Genomic DNA, 21,049 nt, shown 5'->3' on the forward strand with positions numbered 1-21,049 from the left:
ATAATAAAATCATAAAAAAAATTTTAATATTCACATAATTTTCATACTTTTTTAAAACTTTTTTTTGGCCCTAAATTTATTTTGATTGGCAGTAACTTATGTCTTAGAAAATAAGTAATTAGTTTTTAGTTTGGGAAACATTTCACAAACAAAATTATCGTCAAATATTTTTAAAAAAGTTATTTTTTGTTGACTTGAAAATTATCTGTTTTTTTTATTATTTCAATTATTACTATAATTTTGGTTCACTGAAAGTTATTTTTGCAATGATTTGTGTGAAAACTATTTATGTTGAATATATGTTTTTTTTTATGGAAAAAACATTTTTTTATTTAACTTTTCATTGAAAAGTCAATAAGTATCCATTAAAAGTACACACTTAAACATTTTAAACAAACATAAATCTATACAATTTGTTTCACAATTAAAATAAATATTTTCATAAGAATTTTTTTTTGTTTAAAAATATATTATTATTTCTTTTATTAATTATTTTATTTTGTACTGTAAATTGTTTTCACTAATTAAAATATAAATTTGTTTGTATGAATTTTTCAAGTAATTATTATTATTATTATTTTTTAAGATATAAAGTTAAATATAAGTATTACACTTAAGGAACCCATAATTTTTACTTAATTTAAATTTTATATTTTCATAATTATTTTTTTAATAAATTATTTTGTATCCTTTATATACATACAAAAAAACACTTATTCCGGTACATTTAAAATTATGTTTTATAAATTAATATAACAATTTTTAATGACTTTTTAAACACACTTTATTGCAAATTCTGTAAAATATTTCAATAAATCAAATTTTTTAATGAACTAATGTTATAAAAAATGATGGAAATACTGATAATTGATAACTCATTTTTAAAAAATAATGTCAAATATAAGTAATAAATTTTATAAGACAAAAATATTTCGCTATATTTTATATTTTAAAAAATAATAATTAATTAAATCTCTTAATTAATAATTTTTTTTGTACTATTTTCAAACTTTTCAAATTCATAGACCTTTAAAAAACATTTTATTTACTATACAAGCAATTGATTGTCAAATGCATTGAATGAATGCATGAATGCATTGAATGCCAACAAAACATATGACTGTTGTTGTCATCCAAACGCTTATCACTTAAAAAACCTAATGAATTGCTAAGCAATCTTTGACTGTCATCCGCATCGATACTTCTTTCTCAATGGCCATGAATTATACACATATTTTATACGATTTGCTGTCAAACAACAAATTGAAGACAATCATCGCAGCCATAGTTATACCATATTTGATGATCAAGTTATACAAGAATCGTACGAAGAAACGACTGATGGCAGCGAAACCGTTAAAGAATAAAGTGGTGGTCATTACCGGCGCTTCATCGGGACTCGGAAAAGGTTACCATCTATTTGTTTTGGTCTTATAATATCAATTGACAAATAATATAATAATTTTGTTTCTGTTGATAGCTATGGCACAAGAATTTTATGTCTGCGGCGCTCAACTGGTTCTCACTTCGAGACGAGTCGATGAACTTAACAAAGTGAAGATGTGGCTAATGGCTAACGATAGCAACTCTAGTGATGAACACTTGGAACCGATTGTCATGCCATTAGATCTATCGAAACTCCATGACATTGAATTATACGCCAACGATGTGCTGTCGAAATGTGGTCAAAAAGTCGATGTCATCGTTAATAATGGTGGCATTAGTTACAGAGGAAGTATTGTCAATACTAGTATCGATGTCGACAATAAAGTAATGCTTGTCAACTATTTCGGACAAATAGCACTTATTAAAGGTGATTCAATCAATCAATCATCAATTATAGTGACTTTTATCTTATAAATTGTGTCTCAATATACAGCATTCCTTCCGTCGATGATTGAGCAAAATAATGGAAAAATAGTGGTCATTAGCAGCGTTCAGGGACAGTTGGCATTACCTTATAGATCGGCCTACACGGCCTCTAAACACGCACTGCAAGCCTTTTGCGACAGTCTTCGAGCAGAACTTGTTGACACAAACATATCAGTTTTAGTGGTCAGTCCCGGCTATATTAAAACCAATCTGTCATTAAATGCCGTCACTGGTTCAGGTGAATCGTATGGCCAAATGGATGCCACGACAGCATCCGGTGCTGAACCTCAAGACATAGCCAAGTCTATTGTCAACTCTTTAATTAGTGACGACAATCAGCTAATAATGTCGCCTATAATGCCAAAGATTGCTATTTGGATCAGATGTCTATTTCCTGATATCTACTTTAAATTAATGTCCAAAAGAGCTAAAAAGGAAAGACACTTATTTATAAAATGAATTACATTTTGAATCAAGTCTTCAATTGGTTCCAATCACTAAATATCGTTAGTACTACTACTAGTCATTCAGATATCAGTTGATAAAAACTCAAATGAAAGTCCATTTTTATCGTAAATATCGGTTACAATAATGTGTTGATGGCATCGAAAAACCATTATATATAAGAATTTTTATTAAAAATATAACATTAATTCGTTGTTTACTTTTTTATCAATTAATTGATCTCTTAGTGTAATTTCTTTTTAAAAAATCATTATTTCTCTTATTTTTTTGTTTGTTATCATTTCTAAAATCAAATGATAGGCTATTAGGAAAATATATAGTAATATTACAGATCATAATCCAAAAATTAAAACTTATTTTTATATCTTAATATATATATATATTTATATATTTTTTATACAACAATTTTAGTCAAATTAAACGATTTATATATTTTGAATGCAGTGAAGGCTAACGCTATCAATGAGATTGCCGTCTGAAAAATATTATCCCTTTTGATCTGATTGTAGGGCCTTCTGGTGAGCACAACTGGTTGGTCAAAGTCGGCCAACGGGACAGGTATACTGTTTGGGTCGTTCTCAACCCGATAGTGATAGCACTCGTCCATTTGCCACGAGAGCACGTGTATGCCATTAGTAAATAGACTGATTCCAGTCAGACAACACTGAGTGGTGCGCTTATCTGGCCATAAGATACCCGTTATGATGGAACCGATACCCGTCAATATGGATGTATTGTATAAACAATTGCCAATCGATATCCAACGAGCCGTTTCTTCGCCTAAACGACGGCCTTCAATCACAATCGTTTGCATCCGATTCTCTGTATTTCATCAACAAAATAATTATCATATCAATTGTCATCTTTGAATACCATTTTTGCACAAACCTAAGGCTCTCTCCAACTCAGTGTCCATGAGATCGTCAGTGCCATCGAAGATCTCGCGAATCAAAGCCAATCCATTATCAGATCCGTTGTTTTCGAGGAATACGCTGAAGAAGACAAAAACAGACAATTATTTAGACGGAATACAAGAGTTTTAAGCCTATCATCTCATTTGATTGACACATACTTGTCATCATTTGGATCTGCAACAGACATCTTATCGACGCTCTATTAGCAAGTCTTCGGGAATGTGTGATTGACTTTGTTTTACCGCAATCTTTACGATTCTTACCGAGTCTTTTGATGAGACTTTGAAACCCCGAAATGTGAGATCAACTAAACAAATGTTGAAGACTTGACTTTGATTATCATTAACTGTTTTGTTTGCTTTTGTTTTGTCTAAAAAAAATATTTGTACGAAAAGATGTGACAATAGCGACAAATGAAAGATGAGTGTCCTATCAAATGATAGTCAGTCAGTGGATCAGCTGACACACAGAGAAGATCCTAAACAGACAATCACTGAATGGCTCGACTGCTGACTGTCTCGACTGACTCTCAGACACTGCAAACATAATAACATACGACTACTACTACTTGAATACGTGACTGATATTCACGCCGTCGCTGTATTGATAGTGACAGCATTGCAGTACACATTACATACAGTGTGTTCAATAAATTATCGGCACAATAGTGGCGACACTAATCACAACAAAAATACTTAATGCAAGTAATGTTATGTTTATTGTGTTGTCAATCAAAACACTGGTTATGTAATGTCAAGTCAGTCATAGACCGCGTGTTTGTTTAGAGTGAGAGAGAGACCGCACGCGCGCCACCAGTGCTCATACAGAGAGTCATTCAAACATTTACTTTACTATTGAATGATATGTATGTCTGACAACACGTGTCGCCACAGAAGTTGTTTTAGTTGTCCACTCATCGATTGCTTTGTGTATATTACTAGTGGTGTCGCCTAAAGAAGTGGTAAATAATTATCATTGGATTTGATTACATTAAATATCTATTAACATCACTTCACACGAAGAGCCGACACCGCAACAATGGTCTCACCATTGGAACAGTTTGTCGGAATGGTCCGCAACTTTTCATCGCAAGGTTTGTACCGATGTTTTTGTCTTTCAATTAATTTAGATATTTCTTATTTAATTTTTTTTCTTCTTGAAAAATGTATTGATATTTTTGTGTCCACAAAAAAATGACGAACTATAGGAAGCTTTGACCAATTGTCGGATTATATCTCAAAAAACAGTGACATCTTAACCAAGAATAGCACTCATCTCGACGATGTAATGCAGACACTGGATCTCCAGGAGCACAGTCTCGGCATTTTAGCCATACTGTGAGTCCTATACTAAGTGATAGATTAAAAAGAAACAAAATTATGATTTAATATCTTATGTATATATTTTTTATTGTAATAATTGATGGGATCAGTTGCGTAAAACTTAATCTACCAAATGTTGAAACAGAGGCACTGTTTCATCAGATCTGTGAGTTTATTGTCGGTTGTAATGGAGAACAGATACGAGCGGCGCCGGAGACCTGTTAGTTATCAGCAGATGGATAACAAATTGATGTCTTACTAAACACCAATTTTTCTTTCTTTTCATTTTAGTCGCCTCATTGTGTCATCTGTTGACACAGAGACTTGTCGACCAGCGACAGGCCATACGAGGCATTGAGCTCTTAAGTAATGCCATAACCAAAGTTCAGTTGCATTCATCACAATTGACATCAATTCACGCCGATATCTGTCAGCTTTGTCTTCTATCTAAATGTCTTAAACCGGCGCTTCAATTCTTGGACATAGATATCACAGATATCAGTAAAGAGGTATATTATCGATCAAATGAAGCGACTAATTGGTAAGACATTATTGTTTATATCTTAATGTCATACAGAATGGTCACTACGATGTCAAGTATTTTCTGCTTTACTACTATTACGGCGGAATGATATACTCGGCCCTCAAGAACTACGAGCGTGCGCTCTACTTCTTTCAGGTGGCCCTCACGACGCCATCGATGGCAGTCAGCCATATAATGCTCGAATCATACAAGAAGTATGTATTGGTTGCACTCATACACGACGGAAAAGTGCCGCCACTACCCAAATATACGTCACAAGTGGTCAACCGTTTCATCAAACCATTGAGTCAACCGTACACTGATTTGGCCTCTGCTTACGGCTCGAACAATGCCGAAGAGTTGACCGCAGTTATCAACAAATACACCGATGTCTTTAACAGAGTATGTCTTGAAAACCAATACCAATAAAAAATGATTTTACAATTTTATCAAATATTACCATTTGGTAACATTTTGCTTAAAAGGACACAAACATTGGTTTAGTTAAACAATGTGTTTCTTCATTGCATAAGAAGAACATCCAGCGATTGACCAAAACATTTATGACTCTATCGCTCAATGATATGGCAAATAAGGTTCAGTTGTCGAGTGCTAAACACGCGGAGAAGCACATACTCGATATGGTATTTGATCTGAAGATAATGACATAACAATGACTTTGTTTTTATTGTTTAAACTTTGTTTACAAATCCCAGATAGAAGACGGAGAGATATTCGCATCAATCAACCAAAGGGATGGTATGGTTGTCTTCTTAGACAATCCACAAAAATACAACTCATCTGTAATGTATCGACACATCGAGGAAGATGTATGTCATTTAGATTACCATTGATAGAGATTTTTTGACAAATTTGTTTTATATACTAATTGATTGATTAGATGAGGAAATGCATACAATTAGATGAAAAACTCAAGCATATGGACTATGAGATTGCATTGAATCCGAAGTACATCCAAAAGATGAGAGTAGAAGTCGAGTGATTAAACGATTAAAACATTTTATTGCTATTACCGTATATGTAATAACTATTTAAATGTCTAAATATGTCAATAAATCTAATTTTTGGTACAATTTTTTCTTTTGTTTCAAATATTTTCATAATGAGTTATATTTATTATATTTTTATATATCATATATATATTTATATTATACTGTATAAATAGGTGTTAAAACAAGATAACAATATACTGTAGGATCTAATGTAATGAACGCATGAATAATGATATGCGAAATGAATGTAGATTTTAAATTTCAGTTCAAAAAACTGGAGAATCAAAACTTATTAATAAATTTTTTGTTTTTAGATTTTTGTTTTGAATTTAAAAGTATTAAAAGACATAGAAAATAATACTGAATGTGATTAAAAATAATATAAATTAAAATTAGTTGTTAGTTGAAAACTAAATACAATACCCCCTTAATTTCATATTTATATAATTGACTTTTAATTAGTCTAAAACACAGTGTGAAACATACATAAAACGGTGACAATAATAATAATTGAACAAAATCTGTGATTTGTTTTCTAAATGTGATGAAAGTTTTTTTGTTTAACTTTTATTAATAGTTTTGTTAGTGATTGTGTTGTTGTTTTCAATTTATATATATATTACAAATTAAAGCGATTTATTTCTGTATATACTATTGTAGTGTATTCTGTATTTTTTAAACACAGTATATTTCAATGGATTGCTTATATAATGTGTGGGCAATAATTCAAATGGACTGACGGTATAATAAATTCATAATTATTATTTAAATAAATAGTTGTACCCAAAGTGTGTCTACAATTTTTTTTGTGTGAATTTATTGAGATGTCTAATATGTCTGTCGAAAAAAACTAGTCTTTAAACTTTAAATTTTGTTTTTTGAATGTTTGTATACCATATATACATGATATTTGATTTGTGAAAAACTAGCAATCATTAAATACAGGATATTCTAACTGCTATTATAACTATAATTTTGTGTCACAAAAATTATTATTAAAATATTATTAGCATTGAAGCCATGGCTCGCTATTTATAATACTTATATAGTTTTAATAGATGTGACAAACGGAGTCACTTATTATTATTATTATTATTACATATTTATATATATATAATATATGATATATAGAGTTAAATAATATTATGTAATAAAATCAGTCACTTATATAATACCTATTATAATGTACACCTATTAAGCCATACAAATGCATTTGAATATAAAGTATAGTCTAAACCCGTAATAAATAACAATATATTTTTCAAGTGATATTTTGAATTGTTTTGAAAAAAAACTTATTATCAAAACATCTCAAATGATATTTCAATAATTTAAAGAAAAAACATTGAATACAATTGATTGTCATATTATTTATACAATTATTAATCATAAAATAATTATTGAATGCATCGTTGATTGTATAACTAAAAGTGTGGATCAAATGAGTGTCGACTGTAGTATTAGTCAAAGGGCTCAACACTAGTAGTGAGTGAATAGCAGAGAGAAGAGAGAAAGTATAGTATTAGCGCTCAGTTGTATTCATCGCTTACTGAGTCTACAAACCATACACTCCTCTGTCATACCATTTATTTGTATGTGTTTTGAGTGCACTGCAGACTCCCTGTGCGGCGCTTAACAACACATCTCTCTCTCTGTACTTCTTGTAGAAAATAAAAACCAACCAATCATTTGAATCAAATGGATATCAATTAAAAGAGATCACCAGTTGTTGACCAAACAGAACCTACAAGACATGTGGTGACGACAATCAGATCACTAACTAAATTGGATCCGTTTGTACATCAAGACTGCAATCAACTCACGCGCCGTTATAAGACATCATAACACTATTGGGGTGTTGTTGTGGACAACTGTTTTATTCTTCAAGACAATTGTTTTCTATTTCATCCCAAGAGAAATAATATCCATATAATTGGTGTACTATAACATCGGATATATCGACGACAACAACATCAAAATGTCATCCAAACCGAAGAATAAGCTGAACTTAAAGCTACCGCACTCTTCATTACAAACCAATGATCACAGTCTGATTGATTCAACTCTCGAGTAATAATTTATTTGTCATTTAAATCGATAGGATTTTAATTGATTTGTTGTTTTTATGACAATCAACAGTAAACCATTGGACACGAGTCTCGAAGCGCTGCAGAAGACATTAGAAGGACTGGATTTGGATGAACAACAAAGAAGACGATTGGAACACTTCCTGTCGCAGAAACAAAAGGTCGGCGAACTTAACGCCGAAGACTTTGACAATTTAGGCGAATTAGGCGCCGGTAATGGAGGTGTCGTCACCAAAGTTATTCACCGACCCAGTGGTCTCATTATGGCCCGAAAAGTTTGTTTAAATCAAATCTTATTTACCCATAATCATAGAATTTAATAGATTGTTGCTCTTATCATCAGTTGATCCATTTGGAGGTAAAGCCAGCCATAAGAAGTCAAATAATACGTGAATTAAAAGTTCTTCACGAATGCAATTCCCCGCATATCGTCGGCTTTTATGGAGCCTTCTATAGTGAAGGAGAGATCAATATCTGTATGGAATATATGGTAATTAAGTTGTGTTTAAAAAAAAATAATTAACACTAGAGCTGACACAACTCTCTCTCTCTCTCTCTCTCTCTCTCTCTCTCTCTCTCTCTCTCTCTCTCTCTCTCTGAATCTATTGAATAGGACGGCGGATCTCTAGATTTGTTGCTGAAGAAAGCGAACCGAATTCCAGAACAGATCTTAGGAAAGGTTACCATAGCTGTCATCAAAGGCCTTAACTATTTGCGCGAAAAGCATCAGATAATGCATAGAGGTTTGGATTAATTATTAGTGAACTAAAATTATATAAATTTTTTTAAAAAAAAATTATACTATAATTATTGACACATAAGATGTAAAGCCTTCGAACATATTAGTCAACTCTCGCGGAGAGATTAAGATATGTGACTTCGGGGTCAGTGGTCAGCTCATCGACTCGATGGCCAATTCGTTTGTTGGCACCCGATCTTATATGTCGGTTAGTCTAATATAAATATATGTGTTTAAAATATTGTATTTTCCTATATTTATCATCAATTGATAATAATTTTTAATATATTTTTGTGTTTTTTTTCAACTGAAAGCCCGAACGACTTCAGGGAAATCACTATACAGTTCAATCAGACATCTGGAGTTTAGGTCTTTCATTGGTAGAGATGTCAATTGGAAGATATCCAGTTCCGCCACCCGATTCCAAAGAGTTGTCCCAAATATTCGGCAGCAAATATGTGCCCGAAACTAACGAAATATGTCCACCGCCTCAAAGCTATCACTCTTTGAGTCCAATAGGAAAGTTCAGACCAAACAATTTTAGCCCAATTCTACACAATTCCGGAGCCACGGGTGATGGTCCGCGGCTATCGATATTTGAATTATTAGACTACATTGTCAATGAGCCGCCACCAACTGTTCCCAAATCTGTATTCACAGCAGACTTCAAGGACTATGTCGATCGGTGTCTTACCAAAAATCCGGCTGAAAGGGCTGACCTTAACAGTCTAATTGTATGATTTACTGTACTAACCAAAGTGTTAATTGAATTAATTTTTGTAAATTAATTATTAGAATCACCCGTTCATAAAGCGATCGGAAACCGAAAAGACTGACTTTTCGCGTTGGATCTGTCAGGTCATGCAATTGGATCCGTCGACGCCCACCAAAACTACCAGTCCTAACAGCACTGCTTGACTAAACAAACATAATTGTCAGTTATTATTATTATTATATATTTTTTTCGTTATTTAATTATTTTTTTTGTTTTAATTATATTTATTGTAAATATTAAATCAAAAAATTTCAAATGAAATGCACCAAAAGTCTGCTCTCTTTTGGCACTTGATTTCACAAATCAAATTCAAATCAACTTATTCTTAAAATTTTTCCAAAACTGTATTTTAATTATGACTTCATTTATTTAAATGAGTTTTAAATAATAAAAAAATTATTATGACTACAATAAAAAACCAATTATGGAAAATTAAAATGTATTTAAAATAAAAATTATAAAAAATTAAACTAAATTAAAAACTAAAAAAAACATCAAAAATAATTATTTGTCAGATAATTGTTGTGGTGGTTGTCGTATTTGTCTCTCACCCGTCACTAAATAAATATGATAGGCTTTGAACAGTAAATATGAACCAAATATCTTGCGTTTCCTATCGTTCCACTTCTTGGTCATTGAATGTCGTTTCTGGCCACTGATCTGATTCGTCAGATTTCTTAAACCGATGGCATCGATAATCATCGATTCGCGAGCAAACGCCTCGTCGGATGTGATGTCGTGAAAACAATGCAAAGACACTACACCTTTGCCATTGCGCCAAATGTCCAAAATTTTATCATTCTTTGGCGATAACTTATTCCTCCTGTTGTTGTTATTATTATTACCATTAGATTTGATTGATTCATAAAAGTGTTCATAAACTCGATTTCCCTGTCCTTTTCCGACATAGAATATCGAATTAATAAATTTTATGAACAAATTCTTATCAAAATATCCGACACTATTGCTACCACATCTTAACTTGACTTCCAGCGGAATATTTTCGGTAATCTCCGGATCCATTAGCAAATAATTAAAGTATATTTGTTTTGTTTGGTCACTCTTGAAATGTTTAATCAATTGTTGTTCAAGTCTTTCTGCTTCATCATTGGGAAACGTTTCGTCGACCAATCTATTCAATTCGTAACAATGGTTAGGAAGTGCTAACACTGTCTTAGATGGCGAACAAACTTTTCCTTTTCTCATTTTCAACAGTCTTTTTATATAAAACTTTTTAGTCGACTTGACTACCGGTCCGGGAGAGTCACCCATAGTTCGTAATTCATCGACAATTTGAGTATTATTCATAAGTTTTATTACATTATCAATGGTATGGTCACCAATAGTCGATGAAGCACTGCCTCTGGATATAACATCATCGAAATTGTTGAGTGTCTCAGTTGAAGAATTTCCATCAACACATCTGCCGTCGAGTCTCTCTTCAATAAGTACCACATTATAGTCCTTATCATTATAAACATAAATCTCTGTTTTGTCGCTTCTTATTGATGAACAACTTTTTATTGAGTTTGTCTTCTCATAGGATATATTTGACACCAGAGTATTGTCACTATTATTACTAGAATTTTGAGAATCAATTGACTTTTGACTATTATTTACTTTATAATTATCAGAATTGACAACAGTTTTATCCAAATATTTTTCATGATTTTGAATAAGAGGTTCATCTGAATTAGCGTTTGCACCACTTATTGCACTAATTATTACTGATTTATTATCGTTGGTGTTGTTGTTTGTATCAGTATTACTGTTTTGTTCGCATTTTTTAGGACTAAAGATATCATTTAATGCATAATAGGATTCATTTGCAAAATACTTTTGGAGACCATTTTCAATGATATTAAAAGATATCTTATCATTACTGTTGATGGCATAGTCTCTTGCAGTCTCTCCATATAAATCACATATAAAGAGATCGATGTCATAATTGATAAGAGTTTGCAATGTCTTGTGATGACCCCATTGGACGGCTAAGTGTGCGCTTGACATCAAAGTGGAGTCAATTTTGGCCAAACTGTTAATATCGATGTCTGGCAAAGACAACAAACACTCAATACAGTCGATGACAAACTCGTTGTCTTCATATCCGACAAATAAGTGCAACAAATTCAATGAGTTTTTGTCGCCGTCGATGATATAGTCGTTGATATTATCCAACGAACGGACAAATCTATTGAATTGATTCAAGTCTTTTGATTCTAACAATTCTTCGATGTCTTCAAACATTTTTTTTTCGGGGGGCAGTTATCGGTCAGTTATTCAGTTCATCGACAATATGTTTGCCATCGGGATCACCAACAAAGCCGTGGTATTATCAACAATAACAACAACAAATAGTGGTTGTCATCATTACCACAAATAGTCCGGTCATCGACTCTCTTGGATAGCCATCAGTGGTCACACAAACATCACTTTACAGTTGTTATCGTTAAAAAAAACTTTCAAAATACACAACACATTCAATACAACTGTACTCTTATTGGTTGAAACCCACGAAAAAAATGTAGACATTGTTTATGTGATAAAGTATTTTCTAATACAGTATTTATTGCAGTTATTTGTCAATTGTTTTATTAGAGAAACTCACTGTTAAAGTCATACATTGTATTTGACCACTGATTTCGGTATTAAAAAAAACTTTTCGGACAACAACTATGTCGACACCAGTGGTCGACAAAATCGACGACAATATTGAGGTATAATAATACTAATAATTTTGTTGATTCAATCAATGGTGATGTTTAATCACATGTAATATGTTTTTTTTCATTGAGTTTTGTGTCCACATCAATGAATCAGCACTTTTTCATTGTAACTAATAATTGATTTTTTTTGTTGGTTTGTTTTCAGGCCATCAGCGAAGATGTTCTACGAATGGGAACCGATGAAGTAGTTGGCCGAACACGACTTCTTGATAGTGAAGTGAAGATTATGCGAAGCGAAGTCTTGCGTATCACTCACGAGTTGGCGGCGCAAAAGGATAAGATCAAAGAAAATACCGAAAAAATTAAAGTGAATAAAACTTTGCCGTATTTGGTCTCAAATGTTATCGAATTGTTGGACATCGATCCCCAAGAGTTCGGTGAAGAGGACGGCGCTAATGTCGATTTGGACGCTCAAAGAAAGGGCAAATCAGCGGTTATTAAGACATCAACGCGTCAGGTATTGAACGCTATTATTGGTTATCTTAACATTTAATTCCAACATTAATTTGATCCACAAAACAGACATATTTTCTACCGGTTATTGGTTTAGTTGACGCCGAAAAACTAAAACCCGGAGATTTGGTCGGAGTTAATAAAGACTCGTATCTTATTTTGGAGACATTACCCGCTGAGTAAGTGATGAATGGATTACCGGTAGATGTGGTTTTTAACGATTTTATTTGTAACCATTTATTTTTATTATAGATATGACTCACGAGTAAAGGCTATGGAAGTGGATGAAAGACCGACTGAACAGTACAATGATATCGGAGGTCTCGATAAACAAATACAAGAACTGATTGAAGCCGTTGTTCTCCCAATGACTCACAAAGAAAAGTTTGAAAATCTTGGAATTCAACCACCAAAAGGTGTTTTACTGTATGGACCGCCCGGTACTGGCAAGACATTGATGGCTCGGGCCTGTGCGGCACAGACTAACTCAACGTTTCTCAAATTGGCCGGACCTCAATTGGTTCAGATGTTTATCGGTGACGGCGCTAAACTGGTTAGGGATGCATTTGCTTTGGCCAAAGAGAAAGCGCCGGCCATTATATTCATTGACGAATTGGATGCCATCGGAACCAAACGTTTTGACAGCGAAAAGGCTGGCGATCGGGAAGTTCAGCGAACAATGTTAGAACTATTGAACCAATTGGATGGTTTTAGTTCATCGACAGATATCAAAGTGATTGCTGCCACCAATCGGGTCGATATTCTTGATCCGGCACTTTTGCGTTCCGGTCGATTAGACCGTAAGATTGAGTTTCCGCATCCAAATGAAGAGGCCAGAGCTCGTATAATGCAAATACATTCAAGACGTATGAATGTCGACAAAGAGGTCAACTACGATGAGTTGGCCCGTTGTACGGATGACTTCAACGGCGCTCAGTGTAAGGCGGTATGTGTTGAGGCCGGTATGATTGCTCTGCGCCGGAATGCCTCTCAAGTAACTCACGAAGACTTTATGGATGCCATACTCGAAGTCCAGGCGAAGAAAAAGGCGAATCTTAATTATTACGCTTAATAAAAATATTTACTTTTTTAAATAGTATTCATATGATATTTAATAATAACATTTAAATAAATCTAATGTAAATTTTTTTAGAAAAATCAATTTTTCTTTTATTTATTAAATACTGATATCAAATAAGTATTGCTCTGATTTTGTTTATCCATAACAATATTGTTATCAAAAGTAAATAGTATATCAATTAAATGGTTATCATAATACGGGAAAACAACAATTATTGTTTAATTTGATTCAATCTAAGCGATGAATATTATTGTGATCTTCATATTTGGTCAGATCAGTCAAATGGTTCCACCACTCAAATAGGAAATTATCAATCATTAACCGAAACCACGGCGTAACCAGATTTCCCTTTTGTTCTTCATTTTCTGATACAATGAATGAATCAATTAAATTAATTATTATAATTACAATAATACTGTATTTCAATTAAATTTTTAAAGTCTAGAAAACAAACCCAAAAACGACAAAAGTTTGTCTTTGGCTACGAATTTATAACTCTTGACTTCATTTGGATCGGGATTTAGTTGGACGTCCTTTTGTATGACCAAAGCGTAATCAATTTCATGCTCTCCCCAGAGTCCACCCGACGGTGCTTTGTATAAAAATCGTGTCATATATTTGATGTCTTCGAGCAGAATATCTTTCAAATCAATTCCTAATTCCAAATGCATACGTCTTTGAGCAGCTCTTTTGACACCAATGGCATCATTTTCATCCATTTCCAAATCATTATATAGCGGATGACTACAACAAGTGTTAGTAAAATATGAGGGAAATGTAATCTTAGCGTCCGATCTTTGAGTGACCAGAAACTCTCCTTTGCTATTGAATAACATTACACTGAATGCCCGATGAATCAGACCGTTGTCTATGTTTGACATCAGATGACATTCTTTCTTGGATTTCGGACCAATTGGTTTATCATTTTCATCGACAACAATACATTGTTCGCTGAGTAGTTGTACCTGTTTTGGGTCCAAATCTGAGACAATCGGATCTTGCATTTTTGGTCTTAAGATTATGTAATCTGCGATAGATATTAAACTATAAAAAAAACTTTTTGAAAAATAAATATAAATTTTTTGTTTTTTATGGTAAACTATATTTTTCTCCAAATGATATTCACTTAAAACAAAAAGTTTATATTTAATTCAATTAATTTGAAATATTTAGTACAAATCATCAACGATTTATTAAATAAAGAAAAACAAAATGAAAGTTATTTATATAAATTATAATTAATTTTTATTTCTTAATTAATAATATGCAGAATCATTGACAAAAATTGCTGACAAAAATTATTCAATAAAAAAATATATTTATATTTTTCAAAAAAAAAATTAAACACTAGAGATCTAAATAAAATGAAAATGAAAATTAAAATCTTTATGTCACACACACTGATCGGGGACAGGGATGTACAGATACTGTAGTTGATAGAAACCATACATACCTTACTTTTTTTAATAATTAAAACTATATTATAAATCATAGTGTATTATGTAGATTAAAAAAAATCAATTTGTATAAATTTAATCAATTTATTTAATAATTTTTTTTGTCTACAATAACAATTATATAAATAACGATGATGCAAAATTTTAATTTTCAAAATATATATATATATATATATATATCGTAAAATTTGATTGTTATATTTGTTAAAGTATCTTGGTAGTATTGTATAAATAAATAAATAAAACCAAGTATACCAGGTATAAAATTGGAAATATTATTACTTAATTAATTTAGATTTTTAATTTCAAAAAAAATAAACAATAAAAAACTAATCATTTTAATGTTTTAATTTATTTTATTTTTTTTTTGATAATTTTATTAATTAATTAAAATAAAATAAATATTAATAAATAATTGAATGAATGAATAACTGATTTGACATAAAGAGTCAAAATTAATATATAAAAAATTATTTGTGAACCCAAACGGTGACGTCATTTATGTGGCGCGCAATGCAATCGGCAATCGAATGACAGCCATATTTGTGTTTTGAATTCGATTTTTTAAAAATATTTATTTAATAAAACATTAATTGAATTGAATTTTTGAAAACAAATCAACAAATTGTTTGATTGTTTGTCCATTTGATTCACTGACCGCTCAGTGTTTGTCACCCGATTCGGGCGCTATCTTCGGGCACAACCCAAGTGATCAACCAATCGATTGATTGATTAATTAATTATAATTGCATGCAATGATGGCATCAAATAATTACTACGGCTTTACACACGCCGGCACTCAATACGGGTAAGTCTTGTCTTTTAACCGAAACGATTGACACCATTGAAGACATTGTTGTTGTTGTCATTTCTGATTGTCTTTTTGTTGTTGTTATTATTATTCTCAATCATTGTTATTATATCAACAGAAACAGCTATACACCGGTAGCGCCGACCGGTTACCCAATGGTTGCCCAGACGTACGCCGCCAATCCGCGCGCCGGTTACGACCAATCTTATGGCCAACAATCGGGTCAAACGGTACCCAATTATGATTACAATACGAGACCACAGGTTTGTTTGATCCAAATCTATTGATGGATGACTTTGTTGGTACTTATTATTGATTTTTTTTATTAATAAAAAGACATCTACCGGTGCTGTTGGCTACGGAACCGATGGCAGTCAATACGCCAATAATGTCCAAAACACGGCGTATCCATACTCTACCGGTTATACCAATTCGTATAACGCTGTGGTCACCAATTATGCCGCAAGTAATACATTCAGTGATTAATTGTTAAATAGTATTCAATAAAAAAAAAGAAATTATTTTTAATTTATTTTTGTTGTAAATTTACCGGAAAATGTCTGACAAAACAAAACAAATATTTAATGATAATTAATTTAAATACTCATTTTATTTTGCTATAAAATAACTAAATTAGTGTTGAGTTTTTAGTTATCTTAAATTTATAGTATCGGTAAATTTATTTTTAAATACTAATAAAAATTACTTAATTTTGATAATTATTTTTTATAACATCAATAGTATTGAAAGTAAGATTTACAATAAATATTTTCAAAAATACAATATTTTTTATTAGAAATAGATATTTTAATTTTTACTGTAGTTTTTTATTTAGAAATTATATTTTTAAAACTTATTTTACAGAATAATTTATAACATAATTATATGACTAATCAAAACCATTGGTTATTTTTTTTTTGTACGAAAAGATACTCTTTATAGCCAACAGACGACTGGCGGAAGCGGTGCTGAAGAGCAGACATCAGCCATCTATTCAAACAGTAAGTCATCAAACAATTGGAATTTTAAGAAACATTTCAAAGGCAACAAAATGAAGAACACGAAGAATGTCCAACAATTGCATTATTGTGATGTATGTCTTGATTAACAAAAAAAAAATCTATTATTAGTAACAATTGTTTGTTGTTTTATTTTTGATACACAGGTATGTAAAATCAGTTGTGCCGGTCCTCAGACATATAAAGAGCATTTGGATGGACAAAGACACAAGAAGAAGGAACAACAAATGAAAGCAGCGGCTAATGCGTCGAATAGCAAACGACAGGCATCATCGGCGGCAACGTCATCATCATCGGGAAGTCTATCACTTCGTTGCGAACTATGCGATGTCACCTGTACTGGCAATGATGCCTATGCGGCACATATACGCGGTACTAAACATCAAAAGGTTATCAAATTGCACACAAAACTGGGTAAACCTATTCCATCGAACGATCCGGTAGTGGTATCACCAAATTCGGCAAAAACCACTAAAACCGGTGACAATGGTAATACTGGTAGTACTGGAGGTCAGGCAAAGATTAAAGTGTTGGGAACTCCAAGAATTAATTTTATTGGCGGAGGAAGGCTTCACACTACAAATTCTGGCGAACTAAAGGAAGAAAGTTTTTCTGATCAAACAAATAATACGAACGCTTCCGGTAGCGAACAACAGGACGTACCGAATCAGACTCAAGACTTTGCGGTCGCCGATACCATTGCGACACACATTTCAGAACTCGACAAGAATGAGGCCCAACCTGTTGGACAGGACTATATCGATGAAAGCAAAAGTGATGACTTAAAGGGTATCAGTTTTCATTGCAAACTTTGCGATTGTCGTTTCAATGATCCGAACGCTAAAGAGATGCACTTAAAAGGACGCCGTCATCGACTTCAGTACAAGAAAAAAGTTGATCCAAATCTGGTGGTCGAAGTTAAGCCGAGTTTAAAGAATAGAAAACATCCGGGAGATAGTAAAGAACGTCGAAATAGTTATAAACAAAATATGCATTATTGGAATGATTGGTATTCGAGTCCCAATCGTTACTACGATCCGCGTCCTATGGGACCACCTATGCATCAGATGCCACCTTCACATATGGGTCCACCGCCTCCTCCCGGGTTTGCCGGTGCTAATAATTTTATGGGTTCACCCTCTATGCCTCCTCACTTTAGGCGAACAAATTCCAGTTCATGGGATGACATTCATATTATGCAAAAGCATTCGGAAATTTGTCCGAAAGAGGAAGAGTTGGACGAAATTCATCATTTGGTTTCATGTGTCGAACGAGCTCTCAAACTAGTCTCCGATAATATGGTCGAAGAGGACACGACTACAGCCATGAATGAGATGATCAAAAAAGAAATGGACGAACTGTCGACCTCTAATGGTTTGGCCGCCGCTGACGGCAACAGTAAAGATAAGTTACAAGAATCATCATCAGAATCATCAAATGTGGGCAAACCTGAAGAGTCTCAATACAGACTAATGAAAGGTTTGATGCGCGTCGGACCACTAGCTAAAGGACTGTTACTGACCGGCGATAAAGAAGTAGATTTAGTGGTGATTTGCTCCAAGAAACCAACTAAACATCTATTGCAACGAATAGTCGATTTGCTTCCCACACAACTTCAGGTATTTGTACCACAAATTAATTTTTTACTGTAATTTGTTATTCAAACCTTTATTATGTTTTTTTTAACTAAATGACAGATTGCTTCTTCCATTGACTCATTTGACATTATAATGAAAGTACACGACTCGGGACTATCGATTGCCACAAAAAATGAACCAAAAATCACGGCTAATGTTACGCTAACATCACCATTGGTTAGGGAGGAGAATGCTAATGAAGGAATGATTGCTGCACCGGGTATTTCATATTACATTTTTATAATACGGTAAAACAGTACTGTTGTGGGGGTATTGTCGGTGGTATTGGTTAAGACTATTGAGTAGTCGGCCATGAATTGACAATAACTTCTATGAGCTACAGATTTATTTGCAGATTAATTGTCCAACAGATCGACATATCCCTCATTCATCACTGTCCTCTCAGTGACCAAAAAACGATTTTGGTTTAACTATTAATTGCAATTAGTTTGTCTATTAATAGTGGATTGGATTGAGGGGACAGTGGTGTTGAAGGATTGGCCCTCCAATGTGATGATAGAGTGATTTTTAGTCTCTAAAACTGAACTAATTATTCTTGACTCACAACTGCTCTCAAACCATCTCTAAATTTATATACTTATACTGTATATACATAACTGACAAACCATTTAATGATCCAATGATTTTGCTCTTCGTTTAGACTTAGAGATGGTTAAAGAGCCCCAACAGCTGCTCGATCGTCAAAAATGTGTCGAAGCACTGGCAGCTCTTCGACACTCAAAATGGTTTCAGGTTTGGACTTCCTTTTTGTCACTTTTCAGCCTTTTGATTGATTAATACAAATATTATTATAGTTTTGTTTTTATTATTAATTAGTCTAATTTAGTAAGTTTTTTGTAAATTAGAAATTTTTTAAAAATTAAAAAGTTTAACAATAATTATTTTTACTGAACTAAAGGCTGGAAAGTTATCTTTAGTTAAATGAGGGGCATTTAATTTATTTATGTTAATTAAATAATAATTATTATATTTTATTTTTATATGTAGTTTAAATATATAATAATTGAATTATTAATTATAATTAGATTTCAAATTTAAATGATTACAATAAAAGCCCCTTATTTTAGAAGAGATACGAAAGTTCAAAACTGTAACAAAACACCCCTTTTGACTATTATTTGATACAAAAATTTTTTTAGTAATATTTATAAAAAAAAATTATTTAATAGTAAAGTCAAAAGTTTATATAACATATTATTAATAAATGATTAAATGTTTTTAATATTCTAATGGACTGTTTATTTATAGGCTAGAGTTGCGAACCTACAGCCCTGTCCTATCGTTATACGACTATTCCGTGACTTATGTCGACGACTGCCCACGTGGTCTAAACTAAGTCTATGGGTTTGTTAATTAGAAAATTATTGATTTTTTAAATCAAATTTATAACCAATTTTTATATCCAAAAGGCAATTGAGTTACTTTGCGAAAAAGTCATATCAAGTGCTGGCGAGCCATTGACACCGGGAGAAGCATTAAGACATACATTTGAAGCTATTTCATCAGGAATTTTGTTGCCGGGCGGTACCGGTTTGGCCGATCCCTGCGAAAAGGAACCTACAGATGCTTTGGCTGCATTGACTCGACAGGAAAGGGAGGACATCACATCATCGGCTCAGGTAGTTATTAGAGTTGTATTAGTTTTAAAAAAATCATTTTATTGATTGTCTATTGTTTTTCTTATTCTTCTATAGCATGCATTACGTCTGATAGCGTTCAGACAAATATATAAGATATTAGGCGTCGATCCGTTGCCACAAAAACAACGAAAACGACGGCTCGATTCGGAAAATGATGCGACGGTTGACACCGAAGTTGAGAACAAAAAAGAGAAAAAAGACGACACAGTTATAGATAATAATAATGAAAATACAGATACTGTCACTCAAATGATAACAATTACGTAAATTAGTGATTAGTATTTGAAGTTTTTTTTGGAAATTTTAAATTAATTTTTTTTTTTTGGATAAAAATGTCAAAATCATCTGCGAATGTATTTTTTTGAACTTATTGTTTGTATTAATTTAAATCATTATATGTAACCATAAATATGTATATTTTAAAACATTATACAAACTATATATATTTAAACTCATTTACTATATCTTCTATTGTGTTATATTGTGTAACATTT

At 32.4% G+C, this 21,049-nt stretch overlaps 8 protein-coding genes across 8 annotated transcripts; 5 read left to right on the forward strand and 3 right to left on the reverse strand.

Annotated features, from left to right (window-relative positions):
- The first annotated feature begins 1,088 nt into the window (after positions 1-1,088).
- On the forward strand, positions 1,089-2,358 carry LOC128958578 (dehydrogenase/reductase SDR family protein 7-like). The gene is made up of 3 exons (XM_054304456.1): positions 1,089-1,408; positions 1,481-1,813; positions 1,880-2,358. Exons 1-3 carry the CDS (start codon positions 1,213-1,215, stop codon positions 2,329-2,331), a joined length of 981 nt encoding a protein of 326 aa, XP_054160431.1. The 5' UTR covers positions 1,089-1,212; the 3' UTR covers positions 2,332-2,358.
- Positions 2,359-2,704: 346 nt separating this feature from the next.
- On the reverse strand, positions 2,705-3,812 carry LOC128958579 (transmembrane protein 11 homolog, mitochondrial-like). The gene is made up of 3 exons (XM_054304457.1): positions 3,410-3,812; positions 3,226-3,329; positions 2,705-3,159 (listed from the first exon to the last, which is right to left on the reverse strand). Exons 1-3 carry the CDS (start codon positions 3,436-3,438, stop codon positions 2,732-2,734), a joined length of 561 nt encoding a protein of 186 aa, XP_054160432.1. The 5' UTR covers positions 3,439-3,812; the 3' UTR covers positions 2,705-2,731.
- A 261-nt stretch (positions 3,813-4,073) lies between these two features.
- Positions 4,074-6,183, forward strand: LOC128958577 (COP9 signalosome complex subunit 3-like). Its single transcript, XM_054304455.1, has 9 exons — positions 4,074-4,212; positions 4,274-4,344; positions 4,459-4,588; positions 4,684-4,793; positions 4,865-5,082; positions 5,151-5,498; positions 5,582-5,740; positions 5,813-5,926; positions 5,998-6,183. The coding sequence occupies exons 2-9, from the start codon at positions 4,290-4,292 to the stop codon at positions 6,097-6,099; spliced, it is 1,236 nt and encodes a 411-aa protein (XP_054160430.1). The 5' UTR covers positions 4,074-4,212; positions 4,274-4,289; the 3' UTR covers positions 6,100-6,183.
- Positions 6,184-7,565: 1,382 nt separating this feature from the next.
- LOC128958576 (dual specificity mitogen-activated protein kinase kinase 1-like) lies at positions 7,566-9,993 on the forward strand. The gene is made up of 7 exons (XM_054304454.1): positions 7,566-8,179; positions 8,249-8,471; positions 8,540-8,686; positions 8,810-8,939; positions 9,019-9,143; positions 9,250-9,669; positions 9,731-9,993. The coding sequence occupies exons 1-7, from the start codon at positions 8,088-8,090 to the stop codon at positions 9,851-9,853; spliced, it is 1,260 nt and encodes a 419-aa protein (XP_054160429.1). The 5' UTR covers positions 7,566-8,087; the 3' UTR covers positions 9,854-9,993.
- A 221-nt stretch (positions 9,994-10,214) lies between these two features.
- On the reverse strand, positions 10,215-12,207 carry LOC128957794 (putative uncharacterized protein DDB_G0282499). Its single transcript, XM_054303608.1, has one exon. The coding sequence runs from the start codon at positions 11,955-11,957 to the stop codon at positions 10,215-10,217; it is 1,743 nt and encodes a 580-aa protein (XP_054159583.1). The 5' UTR covers positions 11,958-12,207.
- Positions 12,208-12,284: 77 nt separating this feature from the next.
- On the forward strand, positions 12,285-13,977 carry LOC128958972 (26S proteasome regulatory subunit 6A-B). Its single transcript, XM_054304941.1, has 4 exons — positions 12,285-12,427; positions 12,582-12,893; positions 12,959-13,068; positions 13,142-13,977. The coding sequence occupies exons 1-4, from the start codon at positions 12,386-12,388 to the stop codon at positions 13,959-13,961; spliced, it is 1,284 nt and encodes a 427-aa protein (XP_054160916.1). The 5' UTR covers positions 12,285-12,385; the 3' UTR covers positions 13,962-13,977.
- Positions 13,978-14,098: 121 nt separating this feature from the next.
- Positions 14,099-15,143, reverse strand: LOC128957512 (isopentenyl-diphosphate Delta-isomerase 1-like). Its single transcript, XM_054303281.1, has 3 exons — positions 15,097-15,143; positions 14,425-15,026; positions 14,099-14,335 (listed from the first exon to the last, which is right to left on the reverse strand). Exons 2-3 carry the CDS (start codon positions 14,972-14,974, stop codon positions 14,199-14,201), a joined length of 687 nt encoding a protein of 228 aa, XP_054159256.1. The 5' UTR covers positions 14,975-15,026; positions 15,097-15,143; the 3' UTR covers positions 14,099-14,198.
- An 805-nt stretch (positions 15,144-15,948) lies between these two features.
- On the forward strand, positions 15,949-20,822 carry LOC128957795 (zinc finger RNA-binding protein-like). Its single transcript, XM_054303609.1, has 10 exons — positions 15,949-16,235; positions 16,357-16,501; positions 16,575-16,704; positions 17,168-17,331; positions 17,404-18,876; positions 18,955-19,114; positions 19,556-19,647; positions 20,164-20,259; positions 20,325-20,534; positions 20,610-20,822. Exons 1-10 carry the CDS (start codon positions 16,183-16,185, stop codon positions 20,820-20,822), a joined length of 2,736 nt encoding a protein of 911 aa, XP_054159584.1. The 5' UTR covers positions 15,949-16,182.
- Positions 20,823-21,049: the final 227 nt, after the last annotated feature.

This window comes from Oppia nitens, unplaced genomic scaffold (assembly GCF_028296485.1).
Source record: "Oppia nitens isolate AA-2021 unplaced genomic scaffold, nextdenovo-longstitch-racon4-pilon3 scaffold3_pilon_pilon_pilon, whole genome shotgun sequence".
In the NCBI taxonomy this organism is placed as follows: domain Eukaryota; kingdom Metazoa; phylum Arthropoda; class Arachnida; order Sarcoptiformes; family Oppiidae; genus Oppia; species Oppia nitens.